We start from the raw sequence: 19,570 nt of genomic DNA, 5'->3' as shown, positions 1-19,570 counted from the left end.
GGGAATGCGCCGAATCGGGGCCCGTCTGCTATCGATGCAGGAAGACTGGGCACATCGCCTGTGATTGCGACCAGGGAAACGACCGTGGGGAAGTTGCTGCCTCTCAAACTTTCCTCGCAACCAAGTAGAGGCGCTTGTGGAGGCGCTGCCCGTGGTCGGAGTCGAGGTCGAGGGGAAGAAGTTCAAGGCCCTCATGGACACGGGTTGCACGACTACCCTCGTGACGCCAAGGGTGGCGAAGAAATGGGATGGGACGAGTAGTGTCCGAGCGGTCGACGGTAGAGAGATCCGTTGCAGGGGCAGCTCCAGTCTGGAGATAGCGTTACCGAGCGCGGCGCTGAGGCTACGGGTGATCTTGATCGACTATGTGATAGACGGGGTTGATGTGGTGTTGGGGATGGACGCCATCAACCGTCTTGGTGGCGTTAGGATTGCAGGAGATGAGGTCACGTTCGGAAGCGTGGGGGCATCGTGCGCCGTGAGTTGGGACCGCCAGGGAGAGCAGAGCCCCGTCGAGGACAGCGCCGCTTACACCATCGAAGACAAAGATTTTCAGGCGGCGTTTGATGGTCGGAGGTGGACGATAGAGTGGCGATGGAAGGACGAGCCCCCGCTACTAAAGAACAGGGTGAGCTGCTACCAGCATACGTTGAAAGGTCACGCCGGCGTCGAGTTCGACGAGGAGGTAGAGAGATGGATCAAGGAAGGAGTCCTTGTCCCATGGAAAGAGGAGGTGGTGAGTGGAGTGCTGCCTCTGATGGCGGTAGTGCAGCCGACGAAAGGAAAAGTCAGACCGGTGCTGGACTTTAGGGAACTGAACGACCATATATCGTGCCACACGGGAGGTGAAGCAACAGACGTTTGCGGTGAGACGTTACGTGTGTGGAGACAGTCGACCAAGGCAGCGACGATCGTCGACTTGAAGTCGGCATATTTGCAGCTCCGTGTGAGTGACAAGCTGTGGCGATACCAGCTGGTGCGGTACAAGGGCCGGACGTACTGTTTAACCAGGCTGGGTTTCGGGCTGAATTCCGCTCCGAAAATTATGGCGATGGTGCTCAAGTCCGTCCTAGGGAAAGAGGAGAGAATAAGGAAGGCCACCAGTTCCTACATCGACGACATTTTGGTTGACGAGACTGTAGTGCCAGCCACCGATGTAGTGAGACACCTGGAGAGGTTCGGGCTGATTGCGAAGCCGCCTGAGTCAGTGGTGGGGGGAGCTGCGCTGGGGCTGAAGCTACAAAAAGATAGATCAGGTGAGCTGGTGTTCCGGAGAGGAAACGAGATCCCAGAGCTGAGTTCCAGCGTCAGCAGGAGAGAGTTGTTCTCGGTTTGTGGGAAGTTGATCGGACACTATCCGATCGCTCGTTGGTTGCGCATTGCATGTAGTTACATCAAGAGACGAGCAGAGGGGGAGAGTTGGAGTGACAAGGTAGGAGAGGCGACGGTGGCGATGATGCGGGAAATCCTGGAGAGAACGAGAGCGGAAGACCCGGTCAGAGGAAACTGGTATGTGCCCAAGACGGAGTGCGGGATGGTTTGGTGTGATGCTAGCGTGGCTGGAGGAACCGGAGGAAGCAAGGAAAGGGATAGCAGCAGTGTGTCGGCTGGGTGACTCCGAACTGAAGGAGCTACATGCTATGCACCACTTGGGGGTGGATAGGACCCTGTATCTGGCGAAAATGGTTGACGCTGACGTCACTAGGAGAAACGTTAAGAAAGTGGTCGCGAAATGTGACAGATGCCACTCCATTGACCCCGCCCCGGGTGGGCTTGAGCAGGGGAACCTCTCAGTAGAGTGCAACTGGAGGAGACTGGCTGTGGATGTGACGCACTACCGTCAGGAAATGTATCTCAGCATGGTTGACTGCGGGCCGGGCCGGCTGGCCATTTGGAGGGAGCTGAGGACAGGCATTGCCGATGAGATTGGCCGCATTCTGAATGGGATATTCTTGGAGAGGGGTCCTGTGGAAGAACTGCTAATGGACAACGGGGCGGCGTTTCGTTCGGAAGCGTTGGGAGAGATGCTTGACCGGTGGAAGGTGCAACGATTGTTTAGAGCGGCGTATAGACCGAGTGGCAACGGAATCGTTGAGAGGCACCATCGGACGATCAAGGCCATGGCTGAAAGGGGGCACATTTCGCCCCTGGAAGCGGTCTACTGGTACAATATGTCTCCCCGATCCGGACAAGCGGAAGAGTCTGTGCCGCACAGAGCGGTGTTCAAATATGAATGGAGGCATCCCTGTAAGACGCCGGAGTTCTGCGAGGAAGAGAAGGGACCCGCCGGCATGAAAGTAGGGGAGGAAGTTTGGGTCAAGCCGCCGAAGGCACGCTGCACATCACAATGGAGCAGGGGAACAGTGACAGCGGTCAATTCTAGAAACAATGTCTCTGTGGATGGAATGCCGCATCACGTGCTGGATCTGCGCAGGATTGCCACTTCGTCGGATGAGGATTGCGATGGAAACGAGCCACCTAGCTTGAGAAGATCTCGACGTGTAGGGCGCCTGCCCGGTTGGATGGCGGACTTCGAATTGGAGTATGGGTGAACGTGATCTTTAAGATCAGGGTGGCGTGTGGTATGACGTCAGTGTCTGGGGAGGCTGACCGGAAGGGCGAGTCGACCGGAAGGGGAAACAGCGCAGAGGGAGCCTCGATCGGCGTTCGTGCCCTTTTTTGGAACGGGGCTGTGGTCAGGACAAGACGTGTTAAGCGACGGCCTAGGTTTGGGAAGGTTTGGGAGAGGCAGCTGCTATACCTGGTGTACCTTGGGTCGGGGCAAGCTTCGAGGATCGGATACCGCAAGACGGACTTGCAGTCGAGGAAAGGAAAACCGAGGTAAGGCGATTACATCTACTCGTACGCACACACCACAAGAAGCTTGCTTCCCAACCACATGGTTGTGAGTTCAGTCCTGTTGCATGATACCTTGGGCAAGTGTCTGCTACTACAGCCTCAAGCTGATCAAAGCTTTGCAAAAGGATTTGGTAGACAGAAACTGAAAGAAGCCTGTCATTATATATGTGTGTATGTGTGTGTGTGTGTGTGTGTGTATCTATATGTGTTCATGTGGTTGTGTCTGTCCCCCACTCCGTCGCTTGACAACTGGTGTTGGTGCGTTACTTAGCAGTTCAACAAAAGACATTGATAGACTAAGTTCCAGGTTTTTAAAACAGAAATACGAGGTCAAGTCATTTGACTAAAAATTCAAGGCAGTGCCCAGTATGGCTGCGGTCAAAATGACTGAAACAAGTAAAAGATAAAAAATGTGTATGTACACACACACACACACACACACACACACATACATGTACGTGGTTTTTGCATGTGTGTCATAAAGCTATTTCCTACAATAACAACATCATGAACTCCACCTATTAAATTTATGTAAAAATAGACACAAATGAGTAAATAAACAAGATAGTAAAATTTGAGATTAGAATCTGGAATATTCAGCTAGTCTCATGATAAGCAGAAAATTTATTGAATTTATATAAGGCGGTGAGCTGGCAGAAACGTTAGCACACCGGGCGAAATGCTCAGCAGTATTTGGTCTGCTGTTATGTTCTGAGTTCAAATTCCGCCGAGGTTGACTTTGCCTTTCATCCTTTCGGGGTCGATAAATTAAGTACCAGTTACGCACTGGGGTCGATGTAATCGACTTAATTCCTTTGTCTATCCTTGTTTGTCCCCTCTATGTTTTAGCCCCTTGTGGGCAATAAAGGAATAAGAAAATTTATTGAAGATTTCCCGTCTAAGTTCATGAGTAAGGATAGTGCTATGGAATGATTGAATTTTGGTGCTCTTGAAATATAATGGTAGTCAACTCTAAAATAAATGCACATACACACACATATACATCTATAAACAAACATGCACATACACATATGCGTAGGCGAATGAACAAAAGAAAGTAGCACTCAACAGATTTAGTTGGAGTTACAGCTGTTACACAATATGGTGAGTCACCTTCACATTATTTAAAAGTTCCATAGGCATAGAACATGCCCACATCATCACATGATAGAAATCAATATGAAGATATAGTGGCTGTGTGGTAAGTAGCTTGCTTACAAACCACATGGTTCCAGGTTCATTCCCACTGCGTGGCACCTTGGGCAAGTGTCTTCTACTATAGCCTCGGGCCGACCAAAGCCTTGTGAGTGGATTTGGTAGACAGAAACTGAAAGAAGCCCATCATATCATCATCATCATCATCATCGTTTAACGTCCGCTTTCCATGCTAGCATGGGTTGGACGATTTGACTGAGGACTGGTGCAGCCGGATGGCTACACCAGGCTCCAATCTAATTTGGCAGAGTTTCTACAGCTGGATGCCCTTCCTAACGCCAACCACTCAGAGAGTGTAGTGGGTGCTTTTACGTGTCACCCGCACGAAAACGGCCACGCTCGAAATGGTGTCTTTTATGTGCCACCTGCACAAGAGCCAGTCCAGGGGCACTGGCAACGATCTCGCTCGAAAACCCTACAAGGCCAGTCAGGCGGTACTGGCAATGGTCACGCTCAGGATGGTACATCTTATGTGCCACCCGCACAAGAGCCAGTCCAGGGGCCCTGGCAACGATCTCACTTGGCTTGCCGGGTCTTCTCACGCACAGCACATTTCCAAAGGTTTCGGTCAGTAGTCATTGCCTCGGTGAGGCCCAATGTTCGAAGGTCTTGCCTCACCACCTCAGCCCAGGTCTTCCTGGGCCTACCTCTTCCACGGGTTCCCTCAACTGTTAGGGAGTGGCACTTTTTCACGCAGCTATCCTCATTCATTCTCACCACATGTCCAAACCAGCGCAATCGTCTCTCTTGCACACCACTACTGATGCTTCTTATGTTCAGCTTTTCTCTCAAGATACTTACACTCTGACGGGTATGCACATTTACATTACACATCCAGCGGAGCATACTGGCTTCATTCCTTGCGAGCTTACGCATGTCCTCAGCAGTCACAGCCCATGTTTCACTGCCATGTAGCATGGCTGTTCGTACACATGCATCATACAGTCTGCCTTTTACTCTGTGTGAGAGTCCCTTTGTCGCCAGCAGAGGTAAGAGCTCTCTAAACTTGGCCCAGGCTATTCTTATTCTAGCAGTTACACTTTCAGCACCCCCCCCCCCACACTACTAACTTGGTCACCCAGATAGCGGAAGCTATCGACTACCTCTAGTTTTTCTCCATATATATATATATATATATATATATATGTTTGTGTGTCTGTGTTTGTCCCCCCAACATCACTTGACAAGCGATGCTGGTGTGTTTATGTCCCCGTAACTTCGCGGTTCGGCAAAAGAGACCAATAGAATAAGTACTAGGCTTACAATGAATAAGTCCTGGGAGCGATTTGCTCGACTAAAGGCAGTGCTCCAGCATGGCCACAGTCAAATGACTGAAACAAGTGAAAGAGAGTAAAAGAGTCAAGAGATATACCAGCATGGAAAATGGATGCTATGCAATGATGATGATAAGAAGACCTATGCTGCTTGTAAAGAAGAGCCACCAAGGTGAGCAAAGTCGCAGTTGTGGCAGATACCGGTGTCATGCAAATTGGCACCTGTGCTGAAGGCATGTAAAAGCACCCTGGTGTCATGGAAATGACACTTGTGCCAGTGACATATAAAAGCACCCATTACACTCTCAGAGTGGTTGTTGTTAGGAAAGGTATCCAGCTGTAGAAAACCATGACAAGTCAAACTGGAGTCTGGTGCAGCCTTCCCGCTTGCCAGCCTGGTCAAAATGTCCAACTCACGCCAGCATAGATATGATGATGATGATGATGATGATATATATGATGGCCGTCCACTTGTAACCGAGGAAGACCATTGCCGACCTTCAAGAACATTGTGCGCTCTAGGACAAAAAATTATATATATATATATATATATATATATATATATATACACACACATCCATACATGCACATATGTATGTGTGTATGTTATATTATTTTAGCTAGGAATTTTAATATAAGAAATACTGACCTGTATACATTGTAAAAAGAATAACAACTTGAGACTGAAAATCATAATAAATCTCTTTGTGGGTAGAAGAATAACAACACAGTGCTTAGAGAACAATCACTGGTATCAGGTTTACTCAGTAAGTGAGAGGTGCATGGTTCATTTCCTCTCTGTAGCTTCAATGGTTTTCATGGTATCTTGTTATTTACAAAGGGATTTCATTTAGTAGGAGGAGAGAGAGAGAGGGGGGGAAAGACAGAGAGAAAGAGAGAGAAACAGACAGATACACACACACATACATAAAAGCATGCAAGCATAGAGATTCATATAACTAAATATAGGCTACTGCACTTGAAGTGTTAAACTGAAAATTACTTTTTTATCATTTGAAATTATATCAGTTAATGAGAAGAAAATTCATTATTGTTAATGAAATCTCTTCTCCCAAAGGCCAAGGGAGAGAAATGCTGGAACTAGAGTAAACCCAAAATTAAAATAAATTATTCAGTTGTGAAAGAAGTAATGAATTTGAACTTTTGTGGTGATGACGATGATGATGATAAAGATAATAATAAAATTTTGTTGTTTACTTTACAAAGATGCCAGCAAAATAACCGACAATATATTGTCATCATCATTTAACATCAAACTTCTATGCTGTTAAGGGCTGGACAGTTTTATTAACTCAAATTAACTGGAGGACAATGTTGAACTCTATGGTGTGTGTGTGTGTGTGTGAGTACTGGCTAATATATATATGTTGTAGCTTATAAATGAAAGGAGATAGTACTCAATAATGGTATAGAGTTTTATTGAAATATTTATCTATATGTGTATATAGAGATATATTTGAATAATGTATACATATATATACACACACACACCTGTGTGTTTGTGTGTGGATACATACGTGTGGGTCTGTGCATGTGTTGCTGTAACTAGCAAGGATCTTCCCCCCCCCCCCATACACACACTGCTAATACCTATGTAGGAACAAAGTGTCAAAAGGAAGCTGTCTATGGATTTCTGATTAAGGACATTCAAGGAGGGGGGGTAGTAGGGGTCTGGTAAGAGGAAAAGGACTTTATAGTAGTTCTGATTGGTTGGGGTTTTTTTTTACTGTTATTGTTGTTTTTCTTTTATCCCTTCACCTGACCCCCACCACCACAACTATTACCAATGATAATCATCCCACCCCAACGCTTACAGTCCTTGGTGACAAGAGATTTCAAGAGATTCTCTAAAGAATAGACAAGTAGTGATAAGAGGTGGCTGAGAATCATTGGCGACATATCTAGGTAGGTAATATAAATGTCACATAACACTGATGAGAGAGGTAGGGAGAGAGAAGCGAGAGGAGGAGAGATAGAGATAGAGGGGGGGGGGGGGTAAGTTCATAGACACATGCAGTGCCAAAGACCCTTAGCTGGAACCAGAAGGTTAAGATCTTGGTGACCCAAGTCTGGGTCAGCAAACTACATTTTTTAACCAACATTTCCATGGATTTGATTTTCATTTTTTTGTTTCGTTTTTTTGTTCTCTTTTTTTTTTTTTTGTTTAGCTTCATTGATGTTGAAAGGAAGTGCAAGAGCACTCCCTCCACGCCATCATTACATTACATTGCTCCCTTGCTTTGAAGTAAGTGAAGAGATTTAATGACGTTGTGATGAATACAAAATATCTTGTGATCACTGAAAAGTCTCGGTTAATAAGTGCAAAGAAATACTGGGGCACCTAAGTGGAGTTGAACAGCTATATCAATGTATCTTTTTGTTTTTTCAGTGCAGGGACATGAAATGCATGATCTAACATGCACACACACACACACACACACACACACACAGAGGATAAATAGAGACTTTACATATGGCACTCCCACAGCAATATCATTTCTACTTCAATTAATATCATTCGTTATTTAAAAGCTACAGATAAAACATATTAGAACACCATTAGGTTTATAGCTCATGTGACACTATGTATGTATGTATATATATGTGTGTGTGTGTGTGTGTGTGTGTGTATGTAAATCATCATAATCATTGTTTTTAGGTACTACAACACACTCAGATACACACATGCATGGCGTGTACAAGTGTGGGTATATGTGTACACGCACACACACACACACACACACACACGTATACACACACACATTTGTGTGTGTGTGTGTGTGTGCTGGCTATTTGCAACATCAATGTCTGTAAAGATGCTGATGTTCTATATATTGTGGCATGCAGTGTCCAGTGCTTCCCACTGATGAGGTCTGGTAGGTCGAAATCACACGATACAGGAATTCCAGTGCCCATAACAGATAATTCTCATCTGCTATGATCTATATGTGTGCTTATATGCACCAAGCACCTATATGAGAGGATCTCTCAAGGCTAATAATTATGCAGTATTTGGTGTTCTAACAAAGCACCCAGGTTAAGGTGGATATAATGATTACCATTTGCTTACCAACCATATGGTTTCGGGTTCAGTCCCATTGCGTGACACCTTGGGCAAGTGTCTTCTACTATAGCCTCGGGCCGACCAAGGCCTTGTGAGTGGATTTGGTAGATGGAAACTGAAAGAAGCCCGTCATATATATATATATATATATATATATATATATATGTATGTATGTATGTATGTGTGTGTGTATGTATGTTTGTGTGTCTGTGTTTGTCCCCCCAACATCGCTTGACAACCGATGCTGGTGTGTTTACGTCCCCGTAACTTAGCGGTTTGGCAAAAGAGACCGATAGAATAAGTACTAGGCTTCCAAAGAATAAGTCCTGGGGTCGATTTGCTCGACTAAAGGTGGTGCTCCAGCATGGCCACAGTCAAATGACTGAAACAAGTAAATGAGTATAGACAGATATGTTAATAAAATGTACACAATTACAAACGTTTAATTTTCCATGCTTGCATGGGTCAAATGGAATTTGTTGAAGTGGGTTTTCTACAGCTGGATGACCTTCCTGTGTCCAACCCTTACTTGTTTCTAAGTAAGATAATATTTCCCTGTGATCAAACATCTTTTCACAGAAGATTGAAAACAAACACCACCACTTACATGGTGGTGACACTTGTTTACAACTAATGTGAGATGTCAAGGCAAGGAGACAATCTCACACAAACACACACACACACACACACACACGCACACACACACACGCACACACGCACACACACACACACACACACAGAGGACATCTTTTCAATCTCTTTCTATTAATTTTCCACTCTCAAGGCTTTAGTCAAGCTGGTGGGGATAGTAAAAGACACTTGCCCAAGGTGGCATGTAGTGGGATTGAACCTAAAACCATGTACTTGGGAAGCAAACTTCTTACCAAGCAGCTGTGCCTATGCAATATATGTATCTATACATGCATGTGTGCATGTAATACACATATCTTATGTCGTAAAGAAAGAAATTTTAATTAACTTTAACCACACCATTGTTAATGAGAACATCCATTATCTAGTTAGGAGTTAAAAAAAGGAAAAAAAGAAGCATGGAAAACAACACTGAAGTTTTAATTAATAAATTAAATAATATAATTAAAATTATATAATTAAAAAATTAATTAAATATAGAATGCAGTAGGGAGGAAGTCCAAACTTTGAAGTGCAGTGACAACTCTAAACATGTTTCAGATTTAGTGAACCTCTTCACTCAAGCAGAGTCTAGCCTTTACTGTAGATCTTACAATGATTAAAGATGTGTGTAGGACTTTTCTGAATGAACACTTAAGGGTGTTATATCTTGGAAGAATGACGAGAGGAAGAAAACATTCAGGAGTATACCACCATTTTAATATCCACTTTTCCATGCCTGCATGAATCAGATGGAACTTGTTCTGACAGATTTTCTGTAGTTGAATGCTCTTCCTGTCACTAACCCTAATTTGTTTCCAAGTACAGTAATATCTCCTCAAGGCTGGACATGTTTTCATACAAGACTGATAACAAAAGACACTGCTTGTATGATGGTGAGACTCATTTACAGCAATCATGTAATATCAAGACAAGGTGCTAGCACACACACACACACACACACACACACACACACACACACACACAAAAGTCTTATTTCAGTTTTCATCTATCAAATCCACTTACAGAGCTATACTAGAAGACACTTGCCCAAGGTGCCACACTGTGGGACTGAACCTAGAACTAGCTGGTTGGGAAGCATGCTTCTTAACCAAACTACCTCACCTGCACCTATATCTGATATATCAGAAAACTTATTAGAAGTGGATGCTAGTATATTTGTCTACTGACGAGGCTTAATAAGACTGGAACATACCCAGTATGGTCACCACACTGCTAAAGATTAGACCTATTCCCCATTACAGTCAATATATAATGAATTTTAATTAATTAAAATCTAAGATTTGCCCTGGAGCTTTGTTTTCAATTTCAATAAAAATTAATCAAGTAGATAATGAGTGTTCTCATCAGGAAACATATAATTTTAATCAAAAATTCTCAGAGTATTAGATCAACTATGCATGCATGCACGCACTTCACTATTAATTTTTCATACACCAGATGTCCCAAGGCATTGCCCCCCCTCCCCATCATAAACTGATTATGGAGTTGAGTTTCTGTACCTTAAACAGTTACTATTTCAGTACAAACAATTTATTAACCACCATGTGTTGACAGCCACTGTTGACCTGATCCAGACCCCACATGCATGCATCTCTGTGTGTGTGTGTGTAATATGCTAATTAGCAAAAGCCTAATGAAGACAAGTAGCTCATAAGGGCATCTAGAAATGAAATTTGGACCAGGTTTCATAATATGCTTTTTTGACATATGTGCTGTGTGAATTTTTCTCAGGTTTTTAATTCTGTTGTAAATTTCTAATTTAGATAGGTTTCTTTAGTATCTAATGATGATATCAAATGATGTTGATCTATACATCTCAGGAGTGGCTGTGTGGTAAGTAGCTTGCTTACCAACCACATAGTTCTGGGTTCAGTCCCACTACATGGCACCTTGGGCAAGTATCTTCTACTATAGCCTTGGACTTGTGAGTGGATTTGGTAGATGGAAACTAAAAAGAAGCCTGTCATCTCATCTCATCATCATTGTTTAACGTCTGCTTTCCATGTTAGCATGGGTTGGACGATTTGACTGAGGACTGGCAAACCAAATGGCTGCACCAGGCTGCAATCTGATCTGGCAGAGTTTCTACAGCTGGATGCCCTTCCTAACGCCAACCACTCCAAGAGTGTAGTGGATGCTATTACTTGCCACCGGCATGAGGGCCAGTCAGGTGGTACTGGCAACGGCCACACTCAAGTGGTGTTTTTTACATGCCACCTGCACAGGAGCCAGTCCAGCAGCACTGGCAACAACCTCGCTCAAATGTTTTTTCATGTGCCAGTAAGGTGGCACTGGTAACAAACATGTTCGAATGGTGCTTTTTGCGTGCTACTGGCACGGAAGCCAGTCTGCTGCTCTGGCAGCGATCACGCTCGGATGGTGCTCTTAGCGCCCCACTGGCACGGGTGCCAGTCATCGAATTTGCGTATTTGATTTGATCTCGATTTCACTTGCCTCAACAGGTCTTCGCAAGCAGAGTTTAATGTCCAATGAAGGAAAGGTACACCTAAGTGGGCTGGTTACACCCCTGGCATAGTTCATGTGTTATGGTCTCACTTGGCTTGCCCGGTCTTCTCAAGCACACCATATTTCCAAAGGTCTCGGTCACTAGTCATTGCCTCGGTGAGGCCTAATATTCGAAGGTCATTCTTCACCACCTCATCTCAGGTCTTCCTGAGTCCACCTCTTCCACAGGTTCCCTCAACCGCTAGGGTATGGCACTTTTTCACACAGCTATCCTCATCCATTCTCGCCACATGACCATACCTGCACATTTGTCTCTCTTGCACACCACATCTGATGCTCCTTAGGTCCAACTTTTCTCTCAAGGTACTTATGTTTGTATGTGCATGTATATGTTTGTTTGTCTGTGTTTGTCCCCCCAACATCACTTGACAACCGATGGTAGTGTGTTTACGTCCCTGTAACTTAGCAGTTCGGCAAAAGAGACTGATAGAATAAGTACTAGGCCTACAAAGAATAAATCCTGGGGGCGATTTGCTTGACTAAAGGTGATACTCCAGCATGGCCACAGTCAAATGACTGAAACAAGTAAAAGAAAATTAAAGAAAAGAATATATATTCTTCAGCTACAAGCTTGCAAGATTGTTCTATATTCCATTAGAATTCATTTCATATACTCGTGTGTGTGTGAGAGAGAGAGAGAGAGGGAGAGAGAGAGAGAGAGAGAGAGAGAGATAGAGAGAGAGAGAGAGAGAGAGAGAGAGTTGGAAAACTGTTTCATACAATAATAGAACAACCATCATGAACTTGCTCTATTTTGACTATATGACAATAGGAAAGCAATATAATCATTATCTAAGTATAACAAGAGTAATCATAATTTGCATAGAATGAAAATTTATTTACATGTTTAAAGCATATTTAAACCTGTTCCAAAGCAAAAAACTGCATATATAACCCAAATTTTCAGCAACTGGTATTGCAGTTGTTAGCTTTTCATGGCAGTGATACAAACTTGTCCCGTGTGTATTGTCAGAGAGAAAGACTGCAGCTATTAATAAACTAACTGAACAGGACATTTGCTAGTCTAAAACTGGCAACCAGTCAGCTTTGTTTTGAGTTTATTTTTCTCATGCTGGCAAGGGTTAAATGGGTCGTTATGGTCTGCATCACCTTGCATACACAACAACAGAGAAAAACCATCTAATTTTGGTATAGTGTTTGGCTGACAGTGTAATCCAAATGCATATTATCCTGACACCCACACAACAGTGGTTGTTCTAGGTAAGGAGGACTGAATGGTCTACTTTGCTCTAGAGGTACTGTGCTCGTAAATGAGTACCTCGAGGTGCAACTTGTGAAATTCTCCTTCAATTATATTTTCTATTTTAGGCATGTTTTCTATGGCGAGATGTCCTTTCTTATCATCAACTATTCTACAGAATGTACTTGGTGTATTCTATTGGTACTAGAAATGTTGTGCCATATGAGGGGGGGGGAGGGGGGCTAAAAATTACCCACTACTCTATATCAGTTCACCTTCAGAGTTATTGTCCTCCTGGACAGCAAGCCAGAGATGTAGCACATGGAGCCCACACCTGTCACTATACAGAAAGAGGAGGACCTTAACAGCCAAATAGTGGAAGCATATGATGGTGGTTTGATGCAGCTTAGAATAAAGGTTGCCTCCATTATGTGGGCAGGGGTAGCAAAAGAAGGGTTGTAAAGGTATCTTAGTGTGCATACTCGACAGAGTGTAAGTGCCTTGAGAGAAAAGTTGGACCTAAGAAGCATCAGATGTGGTGTGCAAGGGAGACAACTGCACTGGTATGTTCAAGTGGTGAGAATGGATGAGGATAGATGTGTGAAAAAGTGCCACACCCTAGCGGTTGAGGGAACCAGTGGAAGAGGTAGACCCAGGAAGACCTGGGATGAGGTGGTGAAGCACGATCTTCGAACATTAGGCCTCACTGAGGCAATGACTAGTGATCTAGACCTTTGGAAATAAGCTGTGCTTGAGAAGACACAGCAAGCCAGGGGTGTAACCAGCCCATTTATGTGTACCTTTCCTTCATTGGACACTAAACTCTGCTTGCGAAGACCTGTTGAGGCAAGTGAAATTGAAATCAATTCAATAACAGCACCACATGACTGGCATCCGTGCTAGTGGAGCGCTAAGAGCACCATCTGAGTGTGATTGTTGCTAGGGCTGCTGACTGGCTTTCATGCCTGTGGCACGTAAAAAGCCCCATTCAAGAGTGATCATTATCAGCGTCGCCTTACTGACATTTGTGCCAGTGGCACGTAAAAGCACCCACTACACTCTCAGAGTGGTTGGCATTAGGAAGGGCATCCAGCTGTAGAAACTCTGCCAGATCAGATTGGAGCCTGGTGCAGCCATCTGGCTTGCCAGTCCTCAGTCAAATCGTCCAACCCATGCCAGCATGGAAAGCGGATGTTAAACAATAATGATGATGATATAACAAATAACAGAATATAATCACTTAATAGGAATTCTGCTGCATTCATGTTTTGTTTTTAATTATTTTAAAAGCATGGTTGAGTGGGTATCTTCTGAGCAGTCAGAAGTGAGGGTATCTTATGGGTAGTTACAAACATGGTTACCTTCTGGGAAATTAGAAGTGTGGGTATCCCTATTGGTGGTGGTGGTGGTAGTGGGGCATATCAAGATTTCCTGAAGGAACATTTTTTTATCTCTTTGAGTTAGAAAGGAAGAGTGGAATGTATCTTCAAACCAGAGAAAGAAACCTTTTGTAACCAACAAAGGTAACAGCTTCTGAATTTTCCTCCATCCTGTTCTTATTCTAGCTATTACACTCTCCATGCATCCTCCCCAACTACAAATTTGATCCCCTAAGTAGCAGAAATTATCTTCTACCTCTAATGAGCCACCAGGGAATTTGAGCAAATGAATTTCCAGAGTCTCTATAACCTTTATGGATCCTGTGTATCTTCCACATATGAACACTACCTTTTCTGATAATCTTCCAATTAATCCACTGCATCTCTTGTGTATCCATAGCTTATACTGGGTACACTATATGGAATTCCTGCCTACACCTTTCCTACAAATTGAGCAAGGCCACCAACCTGAAGGGTGTAGGATCCTGTCAGTTTTCTTGCTCATTAGGACTTTAGTCTTTGCTAAGTTAACCTTAAGGCCCTTAAATTCCAGGTTTTGCTTCCATACCTGGAATTCCTCTTCTAACTCTGATATGGAATCTGTTATGAGGGCAAGCTCATCAGCATATAGTCTTGAATTCCTTTGTTATGGCCTGGAGGACAATGATGAAATGGAGGGGACTAAGGAGTGAGCCTTGATGAATCTCTACTTGTACATCAAATCCTTCACAGTAGTTGTGTTTAACTCACCTTACTGACAGTGTCTTTGTATATGGCCTGTACGGCTTTCACTTTTCTATTCCCAGCCTCCACAGTGCCCACCGTATCACACAGAAGGGTACTCTATTGAAGGCTTTCTCTAGATCAACGAAAGCCAAATATAATGGTTTATTCTTAGCTGAGTACTTCTCTTGAAGTTGCCTGACTATGAAAATAGTGTTGGTAGTGTTTCTTGCATAGACGAAATCGAACTGCATTTCGTCAAGCCTAATTCTGTTCCAAATTAATTGGACCATAATTCTTTCTGTAATTTTCATCACCTAATCCAAGAGTTTGATGTCTCTATAGTTGCTTCATTCTAAAGCATCACCCTTACCCTTGTAGCAGCTAACAATAATGCTGCTATGCTAAGCCTGAATGACCTGATTAACTATGCGGGTGACTAGCACGTTCCCTACCTTATCAGATATCTTGAGCATCTTCGCCATGATTCTGGATGGACCAGGAACTTTCTCAGCTTTCATGTTTTTAAATGCCTTATCTACCATATTGCTATCCACTAGGATAGCTGGTCCCTCTGTTGGGTTCACATGAGGGAGACTTCTTTGTCCCATTCATTCTCTACATTCAACAGTCTCACATAGTAACTTTTCCACGCCTCTCTCTCATCCCCATGTACAAGAATACCATTATCCATCCACACACTTCTCTCCTACACACACAGTGTGTGTGTGTGTGTGTGTGTGTGTGTGTGTGTGTGTGATGATGATGATGATGTAAACCTTGCTTAGCTTCCCTTTCTCTCCCATCCTTAAAATCTTCCTCTGTTAAATAATTTCCATCAATAATTTTGAATTGTTTTCTTTCAGTTATAAAAACCAAATGAAAACAACAAAACAATATGGCTGCTATGGCTGCACAAAGCCTTGGGACCATATTGAAAATGAGATGATACAATAGCAACCCACACATTATGCACCAAAACTAAAATTTATAATGGAAAACATTAACTTGCTGATACACACACATGTATATACATTCATACATACATTTGTAGAACATAAAAGCATGCATACATACATGCATACAAAAAATATCCATCCTATCAAATAATTTTAGATTATTTCCTTTTGCTTGTGAAGCCAACCAAAGAAACATGGCTACTTTAAGCCAACCATCGTAATACATAACAGAAATTGAAACAGAAAACAAATGAAATAATATTGAAGAAATAAGAGAAATACTTCTAACCAAGAAATATTTACAACCCTATTAATAAGGGTTTGGTTTCAAATTTTGGCACAACGCCAATAATTTTAGTCGGAGGGGTGGGATTGATTACATTGACTTCAACACTTGACTGGTACTTATTTTATCAAACCCAAAGGGATGAAAGATAAAGTTAACCTTGATGAGTTTTAAACTTGGAATGTAAATAACTAGAAAAAATGATACAAAGCATTTTGTCCATCAAGACAATGTTCCAGTACACAAGTCCTTGGTTTCAATGGTTGCTGTGCATGACTGTGGCTTTGAACTGGTTGAACACCCTCCCTATTCTCTTGATTTGGCTTCATCTGAAAAAAACACTTGACTGGAAGGATGACATCATATCTGCTGCTGATGACATTTTTTGACCAACAAGACGAGAGGTGCCTTCACCAATGGGATGCAAGCACTGCAACACTGATGGAAGAAGTGTGTGGATTGCAAGGGGGATTATGATGAAAAATAAACCTCATTTGGTCACATTCTATGAGAGTATCTTGGTTAGCCTATAAACTTTTCAGTCAGCCCTCATACTAATCATTATGTGAGCTTGCCACCACTCACTGATGTCTCATACTTAACATTCCTCTCCAGTTTCTAAAATGCTTTATTCAGTGCCATCTTCAAATTACCAAAGTCCTAAATCGCCAGGCAGTATGTTCAAAAATAAAAAAATTCAAAATCATTTCACACTTGCATGACACATAACACCAAGCCACCATTCAATTTGAAACTATTGTATAATTAAGAAGCTCACTTTTCAAGCATGTAGTCTCAGGTTCCGTACCATTGCATAGCACCTTGGGCATGTACCCTCTACTATAACCCTGTGCCTACCAATACCTTGTGAGTGGAATTAGTAGATGGAAACTGTATGGAAGCCTGTCATATATATATATAGATGATACACACACACACACATATATACATATACATGTACATATACATATACATGTGTATAATCAAAATAAGCAATAAGGATGTCCACCAGTAATGCTTAGTTTGATTTTAACCACCTTATTTTGAAATTGTATGGATAATACTGTACTAAATTCTGGTGCCTCAACTTAAGTACCTAATTCATCTCAATCTAAATGTTTTCTATATATATATATATATATATATATATATATATATATATATAGGCTGATGATCCCATATTTCTAAAAAGCACTGGTGAAGGCATCACATAAAAGCACCTGTACACTTTGTAAAGTGATTGGTGTTAGAAGGGTATACACTGAAAGAAACCAAGTGAATGTCAGGTGATATAAAAGCCATGGGTGTTTTCATGTGCCATTGACTGGCTAGGCAGAAATTGTGGCTAGTTAGGCAGAATTGGCACTCTGCTATTATCTTTTGCAGTAGTCGTAACCTTACTCATCCCAGGATCTCCCTTTTTGTGGCACGATCCTACCATTTGATCCTCAGGATCTTTGTGAAGCATCTTTGATCGAATACATTCAGTTTTCTATCCACCCTTACCGTGTTCTTCCAAGTTACATTGGCAAAGATTGAGCATATATGTATATATATCTATGTGTGTGTTTGTATCTTTATGTTTGTCTCCTCAACCCTGGTTGACAACTGGTAACTTAGTGGTTTGGCAAAAAATACTGATAGAATAAGTACCAGGTTTTAAAATAAGTATTGGAGTCAATTTCTTTGACTGAACCCTGCAAGGTAATGCTCGAGCCTGGCTGCATTTCAATGACTGGTAAAAGATAAAAGATAAATTATTCAATAGAAACCAACAGAAGGGAGGAAAAGGAGGGGAGTTTAGTTGGAAAATAAGGCTTACTTGAACAGAGTGACCAAACTTTACTTAATTCAGTATATAACACAGTAAATCAGTTTATTTAATGGAGCTGTGGAAGCCTGTCATATGGATACCCTTTCTAACACCAAGCACTTTACAGAGTGTACTGGGTGCTTATTTTATGTGGCACCTTAACCAGTGCTTTTTAGAAACATGGAACCATCAACCTATATATATATATATATATATATATCTACATATATATATATATCGGCATTCGCCATGATAGATCGCTGACCACTACATTTATATTTTTTTTCTCCTTGTTTCTTTCTGTGTTCCTTTCAGTTGAAGAGCGTAGGGTCGAAACGTCAAAGACTTTCTCTATTCCCGAGCGTTAAACTTTTGTTGTTTACACCACCTGTCTTCGTCTGTTGTTTTTTTCATAAATTCTCCCATATATACATATCTCATCAGTATATATATATATATATCTCATCAGTGTATATATATATATCTCATCAGTGTATATATATATATATATATATATATATATATATATATATGACACGGTTCCACTGTTGCCCATCATTAAACTTCTAAACTAATAACTGCCATGAAAAGAGACAAGAGAAAAAAAAAATTGCATAAACTTACCCGCACAGGTTTGAGCCATGTATCACAATTTGGGTTGTCACAAGACATTTTCAAATCATCTGAAAATAACAAGAGTTTTGTTCGATTAGAAGGAGTCCTCATTTAATGGAGTTTTATTTAATGTCATTTCATTATATAGCTGATCATCGTCATCATCGTCATCATCATCATTTAGCATCCATTGCCCATGCTGGCATGGGTTGAATGATTTGATCAGGGCTGGCAAGCTGGAAGGCTGCACCAGACCCCAGTCTGATTTGGCATGGTTTCTACAGCTGGATGCCCTTCCTAACACCAACCACTTCATGGGTGTAATGGGTGCTTTTACATTCCACTGGCACAGGTGCTATTTGCATGACACCAGTATCTGCTATGACTGCAATTTTACTTGGCTTGATGGGTTTTCTTCTCAAGCATGACATAATGCCAAAGGTCTCAGTCATTGCCTCTGTGAGGCCCAACACTCGAAAGGAGCTTTTCATGTGCCACCAGAATCAGCCTCTTTTCCTCTGTGAGGCCCAACACTTGAAAGGTGCTTTTTACATGCCTGTTACATGACACCAGCATCAGCCACGGCTACAATTTCACTTGGCTTGATGGGTCTTCTGAAGTACAGTGAAATTATATAAAAATACTGTAAAATCAAAATTTGCAAAGTACACCCCACAAACTGATTCTTTTTATTTCTTTCTTTTGTAACTTGGTGTGTTTTTGATTCAGTAAAAAAATGAATAAATAATGATAGCTATATCTAGTCACTGAATTATTTTTTATTTCATAAATGTCATCCAAGATATGATCTTTATGTTTATTATGTACTTGATAGAGATCTAACTTTTAAGGTTTTGCAATACTTTGAAATATAAAATAAACAATGAAAACTAAAGCATGATATTGTATTTAAAAGATACCGATCAAGATACTTCTACAGCAGGGTTTCTTTGATCTTAAATGCACTCAGCATAAAATGCT

The 19,570-nt window shown here is 42.1% G+C and overlaps 1 protein-coding gene across 4 annotated transcripts in view; it reads right to left on the bottom strand.

The window, feature by feature from the left end:
• LOC106873908 (uncharacterized) overlaps positions 1-19,570 on the bottom strand; it is a 344,369-nt gene that overhangs the window by 222,312 nt on the left and 102,487 nt on the right. For all 4 annotated transcript variants that reach the window (XM_089349658.1, XM_089349655.1, XM_089349657.1 and 1 more), the window contains one exon: positions 18,599-18,657. In XM_089349658.1, the coding sequence (XP_089205784.1) occupies positions 18,599-18,646 (48 nt within the window). In that variant the 5' untranslated portion in view covers positions 18,647-18,657. The remainder of the gene's footprint in view (positions 1-18,598; positions 18,658-19,570) is intronic.

This window comes from Octopus bimaculoides, chromosome 3 (assembly GCF_046866305.1).
Source record: "Octopus bimaculoides isolate indiv1 chromosome 3, ASM4686630v1, whole genome shotgun sequence".
In the NCBI taxonomy this organism is placed as follows: Eukaryota; Metazoa; Mollusca; class Cephalopoda; order Octopoda; family Octopodidae; genus Octopus; species Octopus bimaculoides.
This window is presented reverse-complemented; position numbering and strand designations above follow the sequence as displayed.